The sequence below is a fragment of the Hydra vulgaris genome, chromosome 01 (assembly GCF_038396675.1).
Source record: "Hydra vulgaris chromosome 01, alternate assembly HydraT2T_AEP".
Lineage (NCBI taxonomy): Eukaryota > Metazoa > Cnidaria > Hydrozoa > Anthoathecata > Hydridae > Hydra > Hydra vulgaris.
The window spans coordinates 68,371,910-68,397,500 of record NC_088920.1 but is presented as its reverse complement, the minus strand read 5'-3'; the positions used below and the strand labels follow the sequence as shown (position 1 = coordinate 68,397,500).

The window sequence follows — 25,591 nt, the reverse complement described above, 5'->3', positions numbered from 1 at the left end:
GTTGCAATGTGGTAGAGTGCTTGCTTTGTAATAGAAAGTTCAAATTTCTATCCCCACATTCCTGGTAGTACTGCGCTTAACTTATTTCTCCATGCAGCGGCCCCTGCATTCCTGGTAGTACTACGCTTAACTTATTTTTAACTTAAGACATATTTTAAATATGTCTTAAGCATTAGCCTTTGCATTGCCACCTACATCTAATGCACTTTCAGTTGAATCTAATATAAGATTCTTTCAGTTACAACAGTCAACTGTAAAATGAGATAACCAAAATCTGTTGTCAGATTGTAACTTCAGAAATTAATTTATTAAATTCAAAATGAATTTGTTGATTAAAACTTAAAGACCTTGCTAATGATAGAGAGGAAACTTATCAGATGATAGTTGAAGGGGTCAGAATGTATTCCAGAGTTTTTTAAAAATTGGAATGGAAAGTGACACAGAAGCCATTTTCCATCAAACAGAAGAATAAGATTCAGTCAAGCACTTATTAAATAGTTTAGAGAGATTTTAAGAGAATTCTGGAGAACACTTTGACAAGACAATGACAGAAATGTTGACTAGAACACAACCCATAAAATAGTTTAGTAAAATAACTAATAATAGAGAAGGCTGATTAGACGATAGTAGGGTGGGTCAGAGTTCTTTAAACTTGAATGTCTATTCCTTAGATATTACTAGAATTTCTGTTTAATGATTTTAGTTGAGTTAAAACATTATGAAGAAATAGTTCATTGAAAGTTATTAATAGAAATGTATAAAACACTTGCCTTTTTTTATATATTTTAGTAGAATATAAAAATAAGCTTGAAACTGTAAAATAAAAATAGAAGTAACTACAGCAAAATAAAAATAGAAGGAAACTACAATAAAATAAAAATAAAAGTAACTGCAGTAAAATGCTAAAGATAAAAAAAGCTACAGTTTGGTTTTATTTACCAAGTAAATTAGCAAGTAAGATGAACTTTGCCTCATTAAAATGCGATAAACTTGTTTCTTTGCCCAGTGGTTTGTCGAAACTCTAATAATGAAGTTAAAAGGTTGTAATATCAATTTAAAAAAAAAAATCTTATTGTTCATAGTGTATGAAGTGAATCTTTGTGTGTTTTTTTATATTTACTGTTAACTCTCTTTTTAAGAGAGAGACTGATTTACTTTTTTTTAACGTTTTTTTATGAGTAGATCAGGTTCTGTAATACTAGATCAGCAGCTTTTGAAATATTTAATAGTTTTTTGGTTTATATTATATGTTATTGGTTTTTCTTTTTTAATTGTTGGTGTACTTAAAATGATGGTTTTAGTTGGTGGATAATGCATTGGTCTTACGTGTGTTGATGTATTAAGATTTTCGAATATTGATCCACCACCATAAAAATCATTTTTGTGTTCAGAGTGAATACTAGCAACAGTCTGAAATGTGTAACAATTTACACCATATACCTATACACCATGCATATTTGCGCAAAAAATGCTTATAGACCATACAAGTCTATAAATCTATAGACCAAACAAGTAAGATCAAAGCAAAAAAAACATTAGATGCTACGTTTTTACAATTTATTGTTTTTTGACCTAGAGTAGGGGAGACCGGGGCTAGTTGGCCGCAGGGGTAAGTTGACGAACTGCGTTTATCTTCAGAGCCTTTCATCAGAAATTGACAAAAATTACACAGAAACTTCCTTATTGACCATTTCATCATTCACTGTAGTATTGTCAGGATTCGCGCATGCGCATAGGAGATATTGAGATTTGTGAGTTTTTTGGACAAAAACGTAACTTTTAGAACATCGCTTTCTTTTTACTTTACAAAGAAAATAGTTAGTCGTATGAAAGAAAAGTTCCAGTCACACTTGGTTTATTTAAATATTTAAAATAAACAAACTATAAAATAAAAAGATGGTTTACTATATTCAGTCAGACTTTTTTTTTCAAAGTTGCTATTTTTCAGGATCTATAGACAAAAAAAAAAGCTTTACCCCGTGGTGGGGTAAGTTGGTGCATTTTTTTTTTTTTTGTGAGGGCCCGGAAAGCCCCCTTGAATTTTATTTTGTAAACCTCTAATTTTATTTTATTTTAGTTTACCTCCCCAAGGCCCAGAAGGCCACTACAGATGAGGAGGCTGCTTAATTGTGGTTATAACTCTCTCTCAACTCTATTGCTCCAAAACACGAATCTTGACGAACAAGGCCGCTGCGTGGAGAAACAAGTTGATAACTCTATAGTAAAAAAAGTTGATAACTCTATAGAAACAAGTTGATATCTCAACTCTATAGCTCCAAAACACGAACCTTGACGAACAAGGCCGCTGCGTGGAGAAACAAGTTGATATATTAAGTATATTTATATAATTGATAAGTTGATATTTGAGTAACTGTAAGTTACTGTAGTAACTTATTGGTTGTTTTGATTTAGTTTATAAGTAAATTTACTGTAAAATACTTTATCCATTCTGTAAATCAAACTAAATATAACTTTAAAAGGTTCAAAGTCGTTAAAGGAAAAAATGTTGAAAAAATATATATTTCAATTTACTTAAAGTAGTAAAATTAATAATATAAAATTGCAGATAAAATAATAATTTAAATTACGTTCTACATAATAGTGTATAGATCTTTTATGGCAGAAATTAATTATTTGGAAAAAGATTTACAACCTTGTGACTCTGTTGTAGATGTCTCTTTTTTCTCTCCAGAATTGTAACACATCTAGTTTTTGTCCAGTGAGTTCTTATATTTTAGTAATAGACCTGTCTCTTGCATTATATATTGGTTCACCAAATGGTCTTGTTTTTTCGACCTAAATTCTGTAACACCAATTTAATAGGTTTATATATATATTACAGTTTAAAAACGAAGTAGTCCCAGTTATGTATGAATAAGTTATACATATGCTTTTTCGATCATATTTGATTTTTTTCATGTGGCAAAATATCAGGTTTTAGTAGAAATGGTACCATTCTTATTAACTAGTTTTTCATACAACTTCCATGTTTCTTCTGACAATCGATCAATCAGGAATTCTTCACTAGCTTTCTCAAAATCTGTCCATTCAGTAGTTTTTGTTTTGTAAAGTATACAATCTGTACCTCCTTGTCTGTCGATAGGTTTTTTTAATTTTAAATCCTTCATTGTATCTTGTATATAAATTATTATAATAATATAATTTTTGTAAAACAGACTGCCTTTGGAATTTAACTCTTTTCACCAACAGTAGTTGTTACAATAAGATCAAGAAAGTATTTTTCTAATAATGCTCTTTCTCTTCTAGACAAGTTTCAAAAATGCATTAAATTTGCATGTAAATTAAAAATGCATGTAAATTTAGTTGGACCTATTCTATTTGCTAAACTTGAGCCTCTCTCCCATCATTATAAAGTTGCATCTCTTTGTCTTTTCTATAAAAGGTCATGCTCAAAGAAATATACAAAGAATAATAATAAATAGGAATAAATATACAAACTTGTGCCTCTCTCCCATCATTGTAAAGTTGGATCTCTTTGTCTTTTCTTTAAATGGTCATGCTCAAAGGAGCTGTCATCTCTAGTTCCATCAACCGAAACTCATTTTCACTTGACTCATCATTCAGCATTCTCATTATTTTAATGTATTTGTCCCTGCATGCTCTAAAAATTTTTATTTGTCAATTTTTTTCCCCCGCACTTCAACCCTTCTGAACTCTCTCCTATCTCCATGATTTGATACTCATCACCATTTTCTGGGTTAAAAGAATCTTCAATTATATTCAAAACGTTCGAAAAACAGCTATTCATAGCAGTTTTTTGAACGTAGACACATTTTGTATCCAAAACTTGAATAATTGAGTGAGTTTTTTTCTTCCTATTAATAAATTGTTTGTTGTTAGCAGAACCATCCTTAGAGTGGCACAAGTAGAGCAGCCGCTCCAGACATCGCGCTTAGAAAGACCTAGGCAGCAAGGCCTTCTAAATGCAAGCAATAAAAACTTTCACTTATTTTTAATGAGAGTAAGGCTTAGTGCAGGTAGGCCTTATTCTCTTAAAAAATAAGTAAAAAACCTTCTGTCATTAAAATATAAGAAAAAGTTTTGGTTAAATTAAAATATTATAATAATAATATATATGGTAAAAATATCTATCTGATTACCAGTGCAATAAATTCAATTATTTATTAATTAAAAAACATATCAACAAAATTCTCCTTCGTACGAGATAGTTGTGAACAAAATAATGCAAAACATCATTTAAAGCTATTGAAGCTCTTCTTTGCAATGATATCGCAAATGGAGAACTCATTTGCTTAACGATTATAAAATACTTTTTTAAAGGGTGAAAAAGTTTTGAAAAAATTAATAGATCATGTGAAATTTTCATTTTGTTTTTCAAAAATAAAATAGAATAAAAAACAAAATATCTAAAAATAAGAAAAGAAAATTAGTTAAGTGAAAGAATTTAAAATAAAATTCAAAAGTAACTTTGACAAAGCCTTTGGCATACCAAGATTTTTTATTTTTTCATATTTTGTTAGTTATTCATTCTATATTATGATTTATTTTTAGTTATTTTTAGTTTATGCTGTTAAGTGATGATTTTTTTTTTCTTTAGTTTTTTTATATATGTTGTACATATAGTTATGCTTATTATTTTTCTTTAATCATTTATAGTTTTATTTATTTTAGTTTTATAAAAGTGTTTTTTTTATGGCTGGCAGTAATTAAATTATTAATTTGCAAATTATTTGCAAATTAATATTTTATATTGTTTTAAGTGAAACTCATTTGATAATATAGTTTGTAAGTTACAAACTTACAAACTTACAAACAAATTGTAACTATTTATAAATCTTTATGGTTATAGATGTCATGATTATGAATTAATCATTGTTATGGCATTAGTGACTATGGTTTTAGTGTTTTAAACAGATTTAAATCATGTCTAGAGAAAGAGACAAATATAGAAAATTTTAAAGTGGTTTTGAAAAAATGTTTTTAAAATCACAACAGGATGCGCTAGCTAAATTTTTGATACAAGACAGAGCTGAACTTCAAGGTCAAGATGGAGGGTCAGTTGCTGTTGAGGGTTTGAGTATGGTGGATAAAGAGACTGAAATATTCATAGTTAAATATATTCCAAGTACAAGTAATTATAAAGAACTAAATAATTTTTTGCCGTCTGATATTTTGGATCCTCAAAACCTTTCAGTTTCTATTAAAGGTTTAGCGTTTGAAGTTAAAGATCCTTCAGAACCTGGTCCTCAAAACTGAAGCTGAAGGGATCGATTCTAGCATTAGCGATCCAGTTGTTTGGCCTGTTACGTTTTCAACTGCTAAATTTAATGAAATTATCCAAAAGGGCCCTTTGTAAGTAACTAATTTTAGTTTTCCTAAAAACTCAGAAAAAAGACATTTTTCGACTAAGCGTTATAAAAGAGTCATGAGCAATGGAGAAGAGGTGCATAGGCAATGGCTTGTATACAGTAAAACTAGTGACAAGACGTTTTGTTTTTGCTGTAAGTTATTTGGTAATAACATAGGGTCTCAATTATCTTGCAAAGGTTACTGTGATTGGGCACATCTTAGCAGTGGACTTGAACCCCATGAGAAGTTACCAAAGCACATTGAGAAAGTTAAAAAATGGAAGAAATGCGAATTGCGTTTAAACAAAACTTTAACAGTTAATACAAAGCACAGGGAACTGATAAATAAAGAAAAAAAGCACTGGCATGAATTTCTCAAAAGAATTTTTAATGTTATTAAATATTTAGCAGAAACAACAGCAATTTTTTGGGACTGATTGAAATGTTGGCTACTTTCGACCCCGTCATTCAAGAGTATGTTAGGCGAGTATGTTAGGCGAATTAAATTATCTGAAATTCATGATTACTACCTAGAGGCAAAAAATAGCACTCGCTAGTTTCGTTATGAGAGTAAAAAACCATGCTTATCTGAAGAACTCGCGAAGGCGAAAATTATTGTTATATATTAAATTGATTTTAAAGCAAATATTTAGTAAAATGTTTTTAAATTTTACTAAGTTTAGTAAATTTTTTTTGCTGAAGCCAAAATATTATTAAACAGTAGAGTTTGCATATAGTTAAATTATGTCACACATAATTTAAGCGTGGTGTACTTTAATTTTAATTTATGCGGCATAAATCCAAATTAAAAATGATTTGTTTCTTTTATTTGAAAGCTAAATTCAGCATGTTTTTTTTTTAATTCCAGATGAACTTTATTTTATTATCCACTTAATCGTACCCTGGTTAAGTCAAACCATTCACCAACTTAAACAGTTTTTTAGTGTATATTTGACAAAAAACTTCGCTTAACTAGAACTTTCACTTTGAATTGCATAAAAGTCCTTGTAATAAAATATCAAAACTTGCAACACTTCAATGAAAATTCAAAAGTTAATTGTTAAAAAATTAAATATATAGTGTAATATTTATAAATACCTTATAAATAAATATTTAGCGTAAAAAATTTATCAAAACTTTATCACTGATATCTTTGAATTGGTTAAGCTTATATTAAAGTCTATTTATTAAAAAAATTAAAGCTAAATGAAACTAAAAATTAAAAAAAAAATGTTTCAATAAACAATATGTATAACAAATATATTTGTTATATAACTTTGAATTGAAATTTTGAAAGCGTGCTCACAAACCACAAAAGAAAATTGTAACGACACTATTTTGACAAATGCATTTCTCAAAGTATACCTCAGCATATAAGTTATTTATATATCATATTAGTATATTTATACTTATACTAATATATATTATGTTAGTATAAGTCTACTTTCATGAAGCACGTACCAAATCTGACTGTAAAAAGGTCCTGTGACACTTGTTGGAAAAGTAAACTGGAAAGCCTAAAAGTGATTTGATATCAAATTAAGAAAGTTCATGCTGCATTAGTTGAGCTCACTGAGGATCCAAAAGCCAATAGTGAAACGCGATCAATTATGACTGAAATAAGTAGTTATGAGTTCTTACTAGCCCTATATATTTGGTATGATGTACTGTTTGCGGTAAACAATGGTAGCAAAAGCCTCCAGGCTATATATATATATATATATATATATATATATATATATATATATATATATATATATATATATATATATATATATATATATATATATATATATATATAAACACCAAATAATATGAATTCCTTAATACAATTAATAATTTATTATTAGATATTCAAAGAGGTACAATGCTAAAACAAAACTTCAAACTAGGACTCGAACTCAACAACCAATAAAAAGTTTAAATGAGGGTAAACATTACCAGTATATAATAGCCACCCATAATAAGTTTTACTTGCAAAAAATAAAGTGGGAAAATGTAAAAATGGTTAAATTGGAAACAAAAAATTTGATCGGAAAGTGTGTAAAGCTCACTTTTTTATACATATATATATATATATATATATATATATATATATATATATATATATATATATATATATATATATATATATATATATATATATATACATATATATATATATACATATATATATATATATACATATATATATATATATATATATATATATATATATATATATATATATATATATATATATATATATATATATATATATACACAAATATGCATATTTTTTTTACCACAAAATACTCTAGATACATTTTTTTCTTAATTAAAATATCATAAAAAATAATTATTAAGATTTATTAATTTATAATAAAAACATTAGGTTCTTCAGACAGAATTACGAGGAGGTGTTGCTGCAATTATATTTTCAGATCCTTATGAAAATAGTAAACCAGGAGATATATATCCTAATGGTTTCACTGGGAACAGTTACTCGATACAAAGAGGAACTGCAAATAGAATTAATGGTGATTCTTTATCAGAAGGATATCCATCAAAAGGTTTTTTGTTTATGTTTTTATTTTATTTATTTTTATGTTAAAAAGCTTATGAACTATGTTGTATTTATAAAATTTATAAACTATATCTTCTTATGATATCATTTTGATGTCATTAAAAATTAAGTTATTTTAATTTAGTAATTCAACTTTGAAATTAAAACTTTTTTTTAACACTTTTTTTTAAGAAAAATTTAATTTATATAAGATTAATATTAAAGTTGTTATAGTTTTTATATTGTTATATATTATAAAGTTAATAATTTTTTATTGTATTTTAGTTATATTTGATATATCAAAATGTTAATAGTAACAAAATTAAAAAAAATTTTATTGTTTAATTTGAACAAAAGAAAATGTTTTAGTTTTTTTCTCTTAAAATTATATTTGTTACGCATAAAATCTTTTTTCTTTCTTTTATGTTTTTTTTTATTTGTGGATAAGGTGCAATAATTTAATGTAGATGTAGTTAGTCCTGCTTAGTACAAGTATTACTATGGTTTCTCCCCAACTGAACCCTTATTGTTTCATCTACCTAAAATTAATATTGTGTAAAATTATTACTGTGTGACTTGTCATTCAGCAAAGTTATATCCTTTTACTCATCTAATTTTTTAAATCTTTTTTGGTGCTTTTTAATCTTTTTTTTTTTTAATTAATCTCGTAACTACAGTTAATAGGGAAATTTTTTTTTCATTTAGTTTTAAATTAGTTAGTATAGTCTCCTCTTAAATCACCACCCAAAACAACCACCTGGTAGTTTCAACCAATGGTTGTTGCATTTTTGTATTCGTTTATATACATATATTAAAAACAACTATCTAAGCGTTTTTCAACCTTCTGTTTTATTACAAAAAATCGTATATAAATACAAAGTTAAATTCCCATGACAATTATAAAACAACAATAGTCATTAAAAACCATAAATGAATGCGTGACTTTCATCACGTTTATCTACGTGACTTTTACCACGTATACGTAATAATTTTAATTCACCAACTTTAATAGAACATGCCCTCTTGGTGAATTAACTCATAAGTCTAATCGTTGTGGGGCTCTTATTATTCGTCCGGAGTGCGTTATCGTTTGTTCGTTGCAATCATTTCGAACTTGAACGGCATTCTCGTTATATCTTCCTTTACTGTTACCAACTTCAACCTTTGGTATATCAAGACCATCGTTAAATGAGTCTTTTTTATTATGAGAGTCTGGAATACGGCGACGCAAGTGTGAGATATGTCGTGGGAATACCCTATTTGCGGTTTCGACGTCAAACGACCAGGCATTTTGCTTCCGTACGATACCAGGTATCCAAGATCGATCACATTTTGTCTCTTGAGCTGGTTTTACCCAAACATTGTCACCTTCCTTAAATATGTTGTCTGCTTCATATTTTTCGACTTTCTTACGTGTATCGACACCTGGAATAAACAACGTTGGTTTTTGCTTAAATTGCTATGATGGACTTTTACTACAGTTTGATGAGATCGTCTCATTGTACAGTAATACTGCCAGAGCGATTGAGCAACGTGAGTGGGCGACTGTTCTTTTGATTGTTCTGTGTATGCGTTCAACGATACCATTGCCTTGAGCTCGATGAGCTGCTCGATATTCTAAATCAACGTCCCATTCGTCAGCAAACCTTGTTAGCGTGTGTGAACAAAATTTATTATCCATTAGAAGGCAAACTGGCGGTCCAAATAAGGAAAATATTTCTTCCAGCTTTCCAATAATTTCAGCCGCTGTTTTAATTACCAGTTTGCGCCACACTGTATACCATGATGGGCCGCAGTCAATCATTGATAAGTATAGTTCTGCACCTACATGCGTCACATCGAGAGCAACCCGATTCCAATTCTGCTTTACACTCAGCTGACCATGCTTCCATTTTACGGAATAAGGATCGATGGAGTTGCACTGGTTACAACTTGCAATTACTGCTGAAACCTCCTTATGTGATACATTCTGGTTGTTTCGTAAACAAAGTTGCAATGTTCGATCGACACCAAAATGACCAATTGAGTGAACTTTCCATATGTCTTTCTGTTGGATTATTCCGGTTGCACACACTGTTCTGCACCATTTTTGAGGGGTTCGTGAAAGTCGATTGGCCAGATTTAGTTCAGATGGAATCCATTGTACAAATATCTTTTGCTATTTCCTTTATCGTATTCAGCCGTCGTTGTACTAGCAGTTGAGAAATTCCCCGAGTCTTTACGCGATATTCTTCTTTTAAAACTGTGTTTAACCATCCCACGGTGCTCTTGCTATCGCTGTATACTGTGAGTTCTTTTATATCCCATTTACTGGCTAAATTTAACCCTCGAAGTATCGAATCTAGTTCACTTATATTAATATGGTGCGTATCACTCGTTGGTCGTAGCCATGCTGCATCTTCAATAACGATTCCTCCAATTAGAAGAACTACACCCAGTCCTATGGACGATGCATCACAGTAAAGCTCAGCTTTTCCATTCACTCGTACCAGCCATTTCCCACCAACCGAGTCCTCTTTTTCCAAACGGTGAAGCAACTCATTCATTTTTTCTTTGCAATCTTCAGAAACATACTCATTCCATGGAATATTTCCAGCTAATCGTTTGATGTATGAAGCTTGTAAACGCAAACTTCCTGCCACCGGGTAATGTCCAATAAGTGTACCTAAATTGCTAAAAAGCTGTGATCGTGTGACTTCATTTGAAGATTGGAATTGTACTGCATTGTCCCGCTTCCATATCAATTCCCCATTTTTATTTCGTTCGACTCTCAATCCTAAAACACGTTCTTTTTCTAGCTCTTCTGGAGGTTTACACTGCAACCCAAATTTCTCAAGATGCTTCGCTACATTTTCAGCTGTTTCTAAACTTTCATCGACAAATATATCATCAATGTAATTATCACATGCTTTCTTCACAGTTGAATTCATATTAAGAACGTGACGAAGAATTGTAGTCATTATTGTTGGAGCCACGTTGATGCCAAAACACATTCTGGTGAAACAGTACCGTTCCCCATTTATAATCACAGTTTGATATGGCCACAGTTTTTTGTCAATGTGAATTTGAAGGTAGGCTTTCTTAAGATCAAGGATTTTTGCACTTTTAATTTTCCTCCAACGACGCAGTTTCTCTTGACAAACGTCGGCATTTGCTGTGTGACAATTCACAAATTCGTTGAGAGCTCACAAGTCTCCCACTGGGCATATCTTTCTACCTTTATTTTCTTGCACAACACACATGAGCGGTATCAATACTTTAGGTGGTCCCAATGCTTGCTTGTTAAATGGCACAAGAACGCCAGTGTTGATCCATTCATTTATTTCTTTTCGGTAATTACTTTCATGCTTTTCGCTTATCTTGTATTCGCAATTGCGGGCTCTTTATTCCAGTTCCATGATGCCGTCCACTTTTTTACGTCGAACTTTGCCGTGAAATCCTGATGTTTTATTTCGTTGTTTTTGTTTATTCCTTTTTCTTCGTTTATTTCGTTATCTTCGTTTATTTTGTTTTCTTCGTTTACTTCGTTCTTTTCGTTTACTTCGTTCTCTTCGTTTACTTCGTTCTCTTCGTTTATTTCGTTCTTTTCGTTTATTTCGTTCTCTTTACTTCTTATATAATTTGCCCCACATTTTGCCGTGTTTATTTCTTTCTCATCGTTTATTTCCTTCTCTTCATTTACTTCGTTCTCTTCGTTTACTTCATTCTCTTCGTTTACTTCGTTCTCTTCGTTCTCTTCGTTTATTTCGTTCTCTTCGTTTATTTCGTTCTTTTTGTTTATTTCGTTTTCTTTACTTATACAGTTTGCGCCACATTTTTCCGTGTCACATGCTAACATTCGAGCGGTACGGTTTTTATCACCATAGATTACGGCTCCTCCAAATTTTTCAATAGCATCCTTTCCAAAAATCAAATCAAACCCGAATGGTTTGTCCTTTACAATTAACGAATTAACCATCCGATATATTCCATCAATTTCCAATTTTATTACCATTTCACCTAGTACTTGTGCAGTTCCTCCCAAAGTTGAGATGCATTTTTCACTTTTTGAAACAAGTCCACGTGTAGATTCAGCATGAAGCACTGTAATTGAGCATCCAGAATCAATTAATGCTGTTCGGAACATTCCGTTTATTTTAACTTTTAATGATGGCAACGCTGTTTCAGGGAGAATACTGGATGCCATTATTTCCAAATTCTCCCTTTTCCTTTTAAACCTTGCAATCGTTTGATGCAGTCTTTAGCTCGATGATTGTGTGAACAGTTCTTGCATTTTGCCTCGCAACCCCGTGCATAATGTCCAAATTTCCCACAATTAAAACATTTTATTTTATTTGTTCCGGCAAAACCAGTTGTTTGGGGAAGTAGCGATGTTGCTGCAACCATCATATTATCGGAACCAAGCAACTGTCGGGCTTCTTGAGTAACTCGTTCCAAAGTAACAGCAACCTCAACAGCCTTTGCAAATGTAAGTTCTTCAGATTCCAGTAATAGCCGTTTGATCGTAGCTCCATCGTTAAAACCAGTGAAAAATTGGTCGCGCATCCTGTCATCTCTATCCGTAAATTTGCATCCTTCAGCAGCTCTTGCAATCCGTCGTGAAAATTCTGTCACACTCTCGTTACTTGCTTTTTTAATTGTTGCAAATTCAAAGCGTAGTATTAATGATGACTTTGGTTTAAAAAGCTTCATAAAATTTTCCTCAATCTTTTCGTAAGTCACTGAATCGTCTTCTGGGTATGCCGACAAGCATAGATCTTCTAATGCAGAATAAATCTATGGTGGCAAACATGTTAATGTTATCGTTTTTCTCTTTGCTTCGTCAATGTCCATTGCTGCAATATATGTTCGCAGTTGACGGATAAACCGTTGATGGTTGCCATCAAATACTGGTGGCATAATAGCCGAAACAGCTTGTTGCATTCTTGTATTCGTTTATATGCATATATTAAAAACAACTATATAAGCGTTTTTCAACCTTCTGTTTTATTACAAAAAATCGTATATAAATACAAAGTTAAATTCCCATGACAATTATAAAACAACAATAGTCATTAAAAACCATAAATGAATGCGTGACTTTCATCACGTTTATCTACGTGACTTTTACCACGTATACGTAATAATTTTGATTCACCAACTTTTATAGAAAAATGGTAGTTTTCCTGTACTTTTAAAAGTCTACTATTAAAGTTTTTATAAAATGTATTTCTGATGATGGAATTTTTTTACTTATTAAATATGTTTGTTTGATTCAAATAAATCCTAATTAAAAAATTAAACTGAAAATTGATAGTAGAACAATTAAATAAATGTAACAAAGAAAGATTTCTTTACAAATTTAATGTAATTTTCATAATATAACAAATTAACAATAATAAAAAGTTTAATTAAATTTTTTTTTCTGCTTTTAATCTTTCAGATGGATATTTTCGATTGAGTGAAGCCAAATATAATACACTTGGCAATGTAAAAATTCCATCACAACCCATATCAGAAGATCATGCAAACCAATTATTTAGGTAAAAGTTAAAAATATTTGTTAGTTAAATTTTAATAAAACAATGTCAATTCTTGTTGCAAATTAATTGATTGTAATTCTTTTCAGCAGTGATAAAAGCAATTTAATTAGGATAAGGAAAATCTCTGACCCTTGACATTTCTTATTTTTAATTTGAATTTCTTTCTAATCATGATAAGAATATTAAGTCCCTTGATTTCTAATGCATGTTTAATGATTCTAATGATGGATTGAAAATTTTATTATAACTTTATTTTAATTTTATTTAAGCTAAATTTAATTTAAGTTAATAAGTTAAAAATAAATTTTTCAGCAAATTAAACATTTTCATAAGAAATTTTTTAATAACAGTGTAAATTTTATTGATGATGGGCAGCTATTAAGTTTAATATATATTTTTTAAAATAACATATATATGAATTATATATATGTTATTTTAAAAACTTAAAAAAGCCTTTTTTTCAAGTTAGACTGTCTGCTTTATTCAAAACCATTATTGAGTAAGTAAACTTATTGTGTCTGTGATAATAAATTAAATAAGACAATTTTAATTAAAAAAATATTTGCAATAAAATTGTTTGGATTTGGGCAGGTACAATCTAGATATCGAAGGCTTTTATTAAAAAGATTATCTGGTTAACATCAGCACTTTTAAGTAAAATTACTAAATAAATGGAATAAGTGCACAGGAATAACATAATTAAAAAATATTATTTTTTAGTTATTTCAAAGATGATTCAGTTCCTGTTCCACCCTCATTTATTGGCAAATTGCCAAAATATGTTTTGCAATCTGGCAGGTTTGATGTTTACAAATATTGTAATCGATGTATAATCAGTATATTTATACTAATTTAAAAAAAGATAATTTAACATTAATAGTTTAGTATTAAATATGTATTTTAATATTAGGCATAATTTTACTATATTTTAATATTTATTGTGTTTAATTAATAAATAGTTTTAACTTTTTAATTTTTTTTAAATGGTTTCTTTAAAATTATTTTTTTTTTGATAAATATAGTATTTGTAATTCTAATCTATAATAAAAATTGAAATTGTTTTTTTTTTTTTGTAGAAATTTTAGCTTGTTAACAGACATAAAATTTGAAACAAAATCTTCATACACATATTGTGGAACAATATATGGAGAAATTGAACCAGGTTATAATAATTATCAGTTATTGTAATTTTGAAATATCTTAATAGTTTGGGTTATTATTTCAATGGAAATGATCAAATTTTAAATATAAAACAGACATTGTAAAAATGTATAAAATTAATAAGTTTACATACGTCTTAAATCGTCTTAAATTTTCACAAATTAAGAATTAACCTGAATATTATTTTAAACACATGTATGTATTTTAAACACGAACACATCTACACATACACACTCACACAATTTATACATAAAGTTTAATCAGTTTTCAGTTATTTGCAACAGTTTTCTATTATTTGCAACAGTTTTCTATCGGTTTCATCAGTTTTTGAAAATTTGGTGAAGAAATTCGGCTAATACATCTCTATTATAACATATACTTGATTGCAGAGACAGCAGAGTTAATCCTTAGATTTCAGCGTAGAAAATGGAAGCAAAAGATCTTAAGATAAACATGACTCAAACAAAGTTTATGCATTGTAGTCAAAAATAAGCTATTTGAAAATACTGTAAACCAGCTGTAAACCATGTGGAGTGTGTAGGAAAGGAGTTGGAGCAAATTTTACTGTTTTATACTTTGTAAAAAATGTTTTCACAAGAAATGTAAGGTTTTAAAAGGCGTCTTTAATATTGTTAGTTTTGAGTGTAGAAAATATACTTATAATGAATACAGAGATGTCGAGAAAGAGATAGAAATAAATAATGTTGGATTATAGAATGTATTGGTAAGTTTTGTTATTTTGGAGAAACAGTTTAGATATCAAATCAGGTGTTGGAACAAAAAAGGAATCAAAAGCAAAAGTAAGGTGTAAGACCAAATTTAAAGAATTATCTCTACTTCTTTACGACTATAGATGTGTTATTAAAGGTTAGGAAAAGTTGTACACTATATTTGCAACACGCAATGAAGATTTATTATGTCCAGAACAAAACAGAGATGTGGCTTAAGTATAAAGAACATAAAAATCAGACTGTTAGTTACAGCATGTAGAGAGTTCACAGTTTCAGAAAAAAAGTTAAAGGTACTGTAGTTCTTACAGTAATTGTAAAATTACTGTAAGTACTACAACATTTTTCAATGATATTCATAAAAGTTAAAAAGTTAAAAGTTAAATTTGAACAATAATGATGTAAGTGTTAAAGAAAGAGTATGTATATATTTTTATGAGTATGTATTTTTTTTTAGTATTTTGTACTTTTGAGTTAGAACAAAAGTTAGAAATTTAGTTGATCATATCATTATCGTATGATATTCTCTATGCAATACTGCTTTTAAATAAATAAACACATTTAAGAAACTCACAATGTTTTCTTGTCACCAAAATTTTTTTTTAACATTAAGGTAACTTTTAGTGCGCAAACCTTTTGAAACCACTAATTAATGTATTTAAAACTACAGACTCAAATTAATGCTTAGGTTTCTTTTAAGTATGCATTGAATACTTAAAGTAATTTTGGAGCTTGGTGATTAGACTAAGTTTGTCTTCTTATAGCCCCGGTCGTATATGTATTTAACATGTCTTAGTGCTTACTAGAAGAATGATAAAAATGATGATGATATTTTGAGAGTAAGAGGTTGATAGTAGAAACTTGAGTTAGATTAGTGTTGTTTTACTAATTTAATTTATATTTTCTTCCAAAGTACTTTTGCAGATAAGTTGTTTTTTTCTGCTAATTCTAAGCGCTCAGATTGTTTGACAAATCTTTTGCATCAATCTTACCATAGCTTGTGCAGAAAAATTTGCTTCTACCTGGTTTTTATGTTAAATAAAATTATCGATTGAATGATGGCAGTGGTCTGGAATGTACTTTGATTGTGAACAGGTGGCACAGTCTTTGTAGGATGTTTTACTATTCCACTAAACTCAATTGGGCACCTAAACGTTTACATTGTACATCCCTAGTTGCTGAATCTTCAATGAATCATTCACCAAGGGTTCTGCCGCTACAGATATGCATATTGTTAAGCATAGTTCATTTAGATATTTAATGTACATTAATATTTGAAAACTATCTTTGGTTTACTCACAACCTGTTTGTTTTATTTGTAATAACAGCGAGCCCAAAAAAAGAGCCTCCTTGCACATTGTCAGTACATCGGACCTGGGTATTAAACTACATCACTGTACCATAACTTTGTGTGATTCTACTATTGATTAATCAAGTTAAGTAACATAGATTTAATTGCTTAAGAGGCTAAATATCATACTAGGTGTCTCAATTGTCTGTACAATAAAAAATATACTTTTGATAGATGCATGCATGCTGAAAAGCACCAAGCAGATAATAAAAATGAATGTTTCCATGGTAGTGTTTTATCTCAATTGATAGCTTACACTGAAGAAATGAGGTAAGACAAAGTTATTATACCCAACTAGCTGATCTAGCTAGACTACATGCTAGTCACTTGTCCCAACTAACAAAAGATAAGTTACATACACTAACTCAACTTATGCATAGTACACAGTTAAAAGAAAGACTGCAAACCCATTTTCATAAAATGTGCGCACAATACAGGCCTTGTTACGAGATTTTGCTGCATAGCGAAAACGCGTAATGCATTTCTAAGTAACTCAACTCAGCAAATATATTTTGCATCGTTAGAAGTTATATTGTGTCATTCGTGTCTTTTCAAGTACCGCATTGTAATTAAAGTTATTTTATTAACGCGTTAAAAATCATACAAACTGTTTTTTTTTTCTCACTATAACAAAAGTTACAAATAAAATCTATGTTCTTATTAAAAAAATCATTTTTATTATTTTTTTTAAATATGAACCAAATTTGATTTTGAAAAAAATATTTTTTTCATGAAACGTAAAATAATGTTTGTTTATTTTCTTATGATTTTACAGTTGGTTTTTTGTTACTTTATTAACTGTTAATAAATTTTTTCTTATTTAATTTGTGAACTCATTTTTAATAATGTTTTTAAACAAGAAGTTTTTTTTTGTTGTTTATCAGTTACCGATAACATATTCGTGACCATAATTTATTTTCATAAATTAAACGAACATCATTAAAACTTTATGTTATTGAATTAACAATAAACAAAATATCTTATTAATAAAATATTTACATCAAAATAAATCGTGCATTTTTTAAACTATTATGACTAAAAATAAATTTTATATTTAAAAGGAATTTATAGATTTAATTCCTTAAGATAAAACTAAAAACACTTAATTTTTTTTAACTAATTTTTAACAACAACAAAAAAAAATTATGAAACAAACTGTTTCTTTAACAAAAAATCTATTAGTTTACAATTGCAGTTAAATGCTTTTACTTACGACTTTATTTCTTCTGAATAAACGTCATGTTAACGACAATCAAAAGATAATTTATATATTCTAAAAGATATAAGTTTTTGCGTAGCGCAAAACTGCTGAACGCGTAGGCAAATCGCCTTTTCGCAAGCAAAATGCGAGCTGCGTAATGCTTCTTAACAAGGCCTGACAATAGGATCATTCTTGTTTTTAATGGTGATATTCTTCCTGTACTTTTTAAAGTTTGTCAGTATGATTGTGATGGTATGTATTTTTCAAATGCTGCGCATATTATATTTGGAGTTATATTTGACACTGATGAACCTTTTAAAAGTGAATTTCAGCCTGGGTGTCAGGAAAGGTCAATATCACAAAACCTATAGATGTTACCCCACTTAGGCTGAAAAATAAGCAAGCAGCTATACTGGACAATAGTTGTCCATTTACAGGTAGTGGTGTTGTGTTGAAACATTAACTAAATAAAAAAATTTTGGTTCTTTAAATAGTCTTTCTATGATCCAACACTCCCTGGATGTAACAGAAAAAAATTAGAGTTAAAATTAAAATGATTTTTAATCCTGAACAGGGATCTCAAAAAACAGGGTTCAGCATTAAAAAACAGGCTGCAGATGGAATTGCAACATAAGACACTGTTGATTCACTTTTGTCTGCATCCCATGTAAAGCATTGTTGATATAAACATGAGCTTTCTGTTTCTGTACATCATATATTACAGTATCAGGCATACAAAAATTTTCAGCAATACCCATTTATTAGAGCCATAAAGTGCAACACTGCAATTAAAGGTGTTAGTGGTGCTATTTGCTTTATATAAAACGACCACACATTACATTGTTGGATGATTTCAAGACCAGAAGTGTGTAGGCTTGTAGAAGAATTTCATCATAGGATGCGTGAGGCCATTACAAATTTCAGATATTATGATCAAGGGAATATTAGTTATATCCCCCATCGTTTTCTGAGTTTGGGTCTCTTTCTTTTGAAACCAAGTCTAATTTGCTTGCATGTTTAAAAAAAGTCGCCCAAAGCACTGATATTGATTCTTCCATGCCTAACTTTAATATGATGGCTCTTGATAGAACTTAGTTGTTTAGCTATTAAAGCCTGGCTAAGCTAAGACATTTACATCCTATGCATCTAAGGTATTCTATCTAATCTCTGTTCACTAACTCTATAAATGCAATAACTAGGTCTTGTCTGGGACACCTATAAAGGACGGAGCCTGAAATACAACATCTGTAATGTGAGGAACATGTGAATCATGCAGCATATCAGGTGTATGTTTGTAATCATTTGAATATATGTTGTAAAATGTTGTCCTGAGTTAATTTGTTGTAGATTTAAAACAGTTTGTACAACACTGTAAATGTGTTCATATCAGCTCAAATTGTACAGCTATTTGCAGCTGTGAGCAAAAGGGTACCAGAGATCAAAATTCAACAGATTTTTTATTTATTTATTAATATTTAATAAAAATGGTTTTGACTTGTCAACTGCTGTAAATGTGTTATTCAGATAGTTAAAATCAGAAGAAAAAAAAACTAACTATGCTAAAGCTGGTCCACAGCCCAGTCGTAATAGTATTATGTCTGTTAATACTTATTCATTTACAAAATCAGAATAACATACGTTTACTTTGTCATAGATTTGCATGTACATTGTAATATGTTCTTTTGTTGTGTTTTCACCAGGCAAAAACCATATTAGATTCCCCCTTGCAGAATTTATTATATAACTTATGATCAAAGTCTAAGCACTACAGCACAACATACACTAACAAGTAACAACCATATTGTTAAAGATTGTTCTAAGGTGAGTAAAAGCCCAACATTTGTAGTATTATTAAGAACAACAGCCTTTAACTTTGCAATTTTTGCACCCAGGTCATTTCAAGTATGGTGGTCAATATGTTTGATATGATTTAGCTTCCCTGAGATATTTTTTGTTGAATCGTTTAATATTTATTAAGGTTTTGACAAATCCTAGATACCGGCATCCTCCATCTTGAATTTCAGCCTGTTCTGGTCATGCCACATTTTGCCACTATATGTCAACAGCATAACTTTCTGAGTAGTTATTAAAATTTTCATGTTTTATCCTGTTGTGCACAAGTGAAAAAATTTTTTGTGAAAAAAAAAAAAAAAAAAAACATTTTTTAATTGACTGTTTAAATAGGGTTTCAATTACTCATATGTTTTTTTTGTCTCTCCTATTTTAGTTAGTAAGCTACTTTAGGTTGATGAATTTTTGGAAATGTATATGTTTTTGTTCAATGTTTTTGTTCTATATTTTGTTCTATATTATATTAAGTATATTTATATATCCTTATGTGTTATTTAATGATATTTTTAAGATCGTTATGTGGTTTTGGGTAATCATCGAGATGCATGGATATACGGAGCGGCTGATCCATCAAGTGGTACTGCAGCAATAATGGAAATTGGTCGTGCTTTAGGGAGCTACAAAAAAGAAAAAAGTAATTCAACTTTTAAACAGCATTATTATAACAATAAACATAACATTTATTAAAATTTAAATAAGTGTATTTAAAATTATATTATTTTAAATGTATTCAAATTAAGATAGCCTGCCTAAGCGAAAACCTTTAGCCCGTGTTTATAGAACCCACTTTGCCTATCCCTGCATCTATTGAATAATAAAAACAGTATAAAACAATAAAAAAAACAAAAACAATTATTTTAATGGTTTTTGCTTTTAAGTGGTCTTACTTTTGTCTAAACAATTTTAGTCCTTAGTACTTTTTAAAGCATTTCTTTACCAAATGTAGTATAAAAGTTGTCCTCGATAGATGTCACTCTTCTTTATTTCCTATAACTTCAGGGGTTTCTCAAGGGGCTTTCCTTAGCCCTTTACTTTTTTAAATTTATATTAGCGATTTCCCAGAAATTCTCACATCTAAGGTGTGAGAATTTCTGGGAGATCTGGGGATTTAAATTTCATTGCTAATGATACTATAATTTATTCTTGTCTTGATAAGAAGCCGACGCTCTCTGACTGCTTGGAGGGGGCATTAAAGCTTGAAAACAATTTCACTTCTGCTACAGCTTGAAGTTCTCAGTGGCTGGTGAACTTTAACTCAGATATAACTCAACTTTTTCAGCTAATCTTTATCACAACAATCTAGACCTTCCTATATTTATGAACGGTAATGTACTCAATGAGTCATCTACCCTTCATCTTCTAGAATTAACTCTTACTTCCAATCTTTTATGGAAACCATGTATCAAATCCATTGCAAAATTAGCATCTGCTAAGGTTACTTCTCTTTATCGTGCTCACCACTTTCTTACTCAGGATTCTATTCTTTATCTCAAATCCATCCTTTTATATAATGCTGTTGCCATATCTGGAGCAGATCTTTGAATGATGCATGGTTTTTTAGGCAAGGTAATGCATTGAAGACGTAGTTGGACCTGCACTTGCAGCCAACCTTCAATCATTGTCATATTATTTTAATGTGTCTTCTCTTTCTTCTTTTATAAGTACTATATGGGGTGCTGCTCTAAAGAGCTAGTGTCTCTTGTGCCATCTACTAAAATTCATTCACATTTTACTAGTCGTTCAACTATGTCTAATTCTTTTACTGTTACTGTTACTAAGTGCTCTAAAATTCCGAAAATTTGTCTAGTATTTTCCTTGAACATCAGTTTCTTGTCAAGTATTTTCCTTGAACATCTTTGGAATTCGCTCTCTTTATCTTGTATTCCTGATTCATTTTGCAATTTATGTTCTTTCATGTTGTTTTTTAATCTTTTTCTTGCTTTATAAACTTCATCTTTTCTCTTCCAGTAATTTCCAACTCTAATAGTGGTTGCTTGCAGCCTTGTTGGAAGTAAAGATGTTTAAAATTATTATTTTCTTCTTTTTTTTAAATGGTGACATATTATATGAGAGGATTAATTTAATATATGAATACTATCCTCAATAAATACAAGTTCTTTCCATACTAATTTTTTATCTTAATTTTAAAACTTTAGATGCTTAGATCAAAAATCAAAAATTTCTTAAATTTATAAAAAATTAGTATTGAAAGAACTCTTTTTTATTAATGTTCATATATATATATATATATATATATATATATATATATATATATATATATATATATATATATATATATATATATATATATATATATATATATATATATATATATATATATATATATATATATATATATATATATATATAAATATAAATATATATATCGTCAAAGGGGGTTACTTTGGCCAAAAAACTTGCACCTTAACACTTTAGTAATGTTATATTTAAAATGAATTGTAGTAAGTTAGTAAAATCATTTTTAAACTATTAAATAAAAAATTCCCTATCCATTCATACCACTTTTTTAAATATTTAAAAATAATATATTTATTTTTGGTTATTTTAAAAATTTGGCCAAAGTTACCCAGGGGTTGGAGTTACTTTGACCACTTGTTGTTTTCTCATATAAAATGCATTGTAAAAATATTCTAGTACAAAGATACCCCACCCATTGAGTAACTATGGCCCAACGGAAAGTAATAGACAAATTTAAAAATTCAAAATCTTATTTATTTATAAAACATTAGAAGCAAAACACGACATGGAACTTAATTGAAAAAATTGGTTACACATGTAAAACTGAAACCTGTCAAGTAAATTCTAAACTAAAAGATTTTAGTTGCAAACTAAAACACTTAAAAAGGAAAAAAAACATCCAGTTCAGGAACTTTAAAATGTCCTCTTTTGTTCAATAGTTTTGGAGGCTCAATTTTTGAAATGACATCCTTCCAACTGTAAATTAACTTGTCTTTCTTCTGGGGCCAAATCCAGCACTTGCTTTTCTTCTCCGTGCAATCAATTGTTGGCCCTTCTTCATTTACATCAGGCATCTTGTCAGTGAGTCCTGCATTGTAGTTTTTGTCATACAACACCACTACAAAAGCGCCTTCCTTCAAACACTTCTTTTCGTCCCAGCTCATTGTAGGAAAATCCTGTCTTTCAAGTCCAGTATTATCTTCACTTTCTGAAAAGTTCAAATTATCTGACATGTCGTGGAGTGACATAATTGAGTCATCATCACTAATGCTATCAGGACTGTCAATTTCTTTTTCACAGATAATCTTTCTCGGTTTTTTACTTTTGCCTCCATTGCTCGTTGAAGGGACGTTTTCCTCGAGTAACTTTGAGTTGAAGGGACGTTTTCCTCAAGTAAATCTTAATAGCAAATGCTTTTGCCAGGTAGTGCATTCAATTTCTTTTGCTTCCTCTTCTCTTTTGTCTTACTTTTACACTCATTTCTTTTCTTAGAAATGTGTTCAATAAAGGTTTCACTGACAATGCTGGAGTCAACTTCTTTCTGTGGAAGTCTTTTAAGAACATTTTCTTTGCAGAGTGGATAAATACCAGTTTTTCTAAATCCCAAAACAATATTGTTTCCTTTTTCTGCATAAAGTCCATCAATCAGCTCTTTTAGCAGTCAAGGGAATATATCTTTTGGAATATTTGCCAGATTTCTTCCATGTTCTGATTCTTTCCAAGTGGTTAGGATTTTCCGCCATGCTGCTTTCATTGGTGCAAAGTATGAAACATCCAGTGGTTGAGTTAAGTGGCTGGAATGAGCAGGCAGGCACACAAACCTTATTTTATTCTTTTGACAGGCTTGGAGTACTTCAGCATTTATGTGTGAGGAGAGATTGTCCCCAATTAAAACCTTATGTCTGTCCTGCTTTTTAAGTCTAGGGAGCAAAGCACTAAGAAACCAGTCCTCAAATGTGGCCATGTCGAACCATCCGCTTTTTGGCCCTCCCTCACTCCATGTAGACCATAAATGTTCTGATTTATAAACTACATAAGGGCTCAGCATCTCACCAACTGCATTTCCACACATCATAATAGATGTGCAAGACTTAGTAGAGTTCATAATTTGCTCCATGTACTTCGATCCCCTTTTACAAATTACTTTAGTGGTTCCTTGGTCATCCCGAAGATTTGTCTCATCATAATTCCACAGATTTTCTGGCGGAATGCTCTCAACAGATTCACTAAGTTGATCAAAGTACTTTGTTATTACAACTTCGTCAACTGCAGCACAAACTGTTTTTATGTTGCTGCATTCTCGAACTGTCAGTGTAGGGTTCCGCTTTCTAAACAATCTTACCCATTCAATGCTTGGAAGATTATTTTTAAACTGAGGGATTGTGTGCCCAGTTTTGTCTAGATAACCTTTAACTATAAATCTAAGGTCTATTTCAGTTAAGGGGAATCCAAATTCAGCCATCTTACAAATATGTTCCACAAAGACTTTCTCTTGTTTCTCGTCTAACACAGTTGGCCTTCCTGGATTTTTATTTGAAATGTTCTTTAACTTGTTTTTTATTGTACTTCTTGGGATTTTGTACAGTTTAGAGGCACTAGTTTGAGTGCACCTTCCTAATCGAATGTCATCAAGACATTTTTGTAGAGTTTTATTTGAATAGTCAGCATACGACTACCAACTTTCCGCACATAGTTTCTAGGCATGCTGATTTCACTACGCTTGAATCTCACCTGGAAACAACAAAATGGTATCAGTAAACAGTACCAAAAGATTGTATATAAAACAATAGGTAACATAATAAACATTTATAAAATAAAATTATAAATTGTACTAAATAAATTTAACTTTGGCCAATAATAGGCTTGGCCAAAGTTACCCCACTTAGGCTGGAATAGATTATGCCATAACATTCTTAACAATAAACAAAAAAATTGATTACATATTATTGAAATAATTTAGATAATGTCTAACAACTATATATATAAGTAATTAGAGTACTTACTTGCTTTGTAAATTCGTATTTAGTTAGGTGTACATAGAAAAGTTTGGAAGGTAAATATTGATGTAACCATAAAAAAACTTTTACTGCCAGTAGTGCCAACCTAAAAAAAGCTGAAAAATTAAATACCCACATAATAATTAAAGTTAAAGTGTAATCTATGATTTGTATGTTTGAAAGTGGGAAAAAATATATATTTAATGTTAGTTATAAGCTAAATAATCTTTTTACCGAAGTGTGGCCAAAGTTACCCACGCTGGCCAAAGTAACCCCCTTTGACGGTATATATATATTTATATATATATATATATATTTGTATATATATAAATATACTTATATCAGTGCATGTGATGAAAATAAAATTGCCCAGCATGATATTTCGCACTCGTAATACTAAAATACCTAATCAACTAGTGTGAATATGCGTCAAGCCTTTGAGTGCGATATTCATAGTTGCCATGGGCCATCCATAAATTATGTACGCCGGTATGTTACTTAAAAGTGTATCAGTATAATATAATATAATAGACTTATACTAATATAGTATATATTAGTGTAAGTATATATATATACTTATACAAATATAATATATAAATAACTTATATACTGGCGTATATTTTGAGAAATGCATTTGTGAAACTAGTGACATTACATTTTTTCTTTTATTGTTTGTGAGCATGCATCTAAAAGTGTCTACAAACAATTTACTTATAACAAATATTTTTGTTATACATATTGTTTATTGAAACTTTTTTTTTTAATTTAGTTTCGTTTCGCTTCAACTTTTTTAATAAATAGACTTTAATATAAGCTGATTCGATGATATCAGTAAAAATATTTAGTTTATTAAGTTATATTTGACCAAAAATATTTGATATTCAAACGTTTTGAATTTTATTTGATGTTTTTGAATTTTAAATATA

The 25,591-nt window shown here is 29.7% G+C and overlaps 1 protein-coding gene across 1 annotated transcript in view; it reads left to right on the top strand.

Annotated features, from left to right (window-relative positions):
• LOC101234710 (putative N-acetylated-alpha-linked acidic dipeptidase) overlaps nt 1-25,591 on the top strand; it is a 93,487-nt gene that overhangs the window by 48,072 nt on the left and 19,824 nt on the right. Inside the window, exons 5-9 of the mRNA XM_065789020.1 lie at nt 7,705-7,882; nt 13,298-13,397; nt 14,118-14,195; nt 14,474-14,559; nt 20,201-20,323. Coding sequence (XP_065645092.1) covers nt 7,705-7,882; nt 13,298-13,397; nt 14,118-14,195; nt 14,474-14,559; nt 20,201-20,323 — 565 coding nt within the window. The remainder of the gene's footprint in view (nt 1-7,704; nt 7,883-13,297; nt 13,398-14,117; nt 14,196-14,473; nt 14,560-20,200; nt 20,324-25,591) is intronic.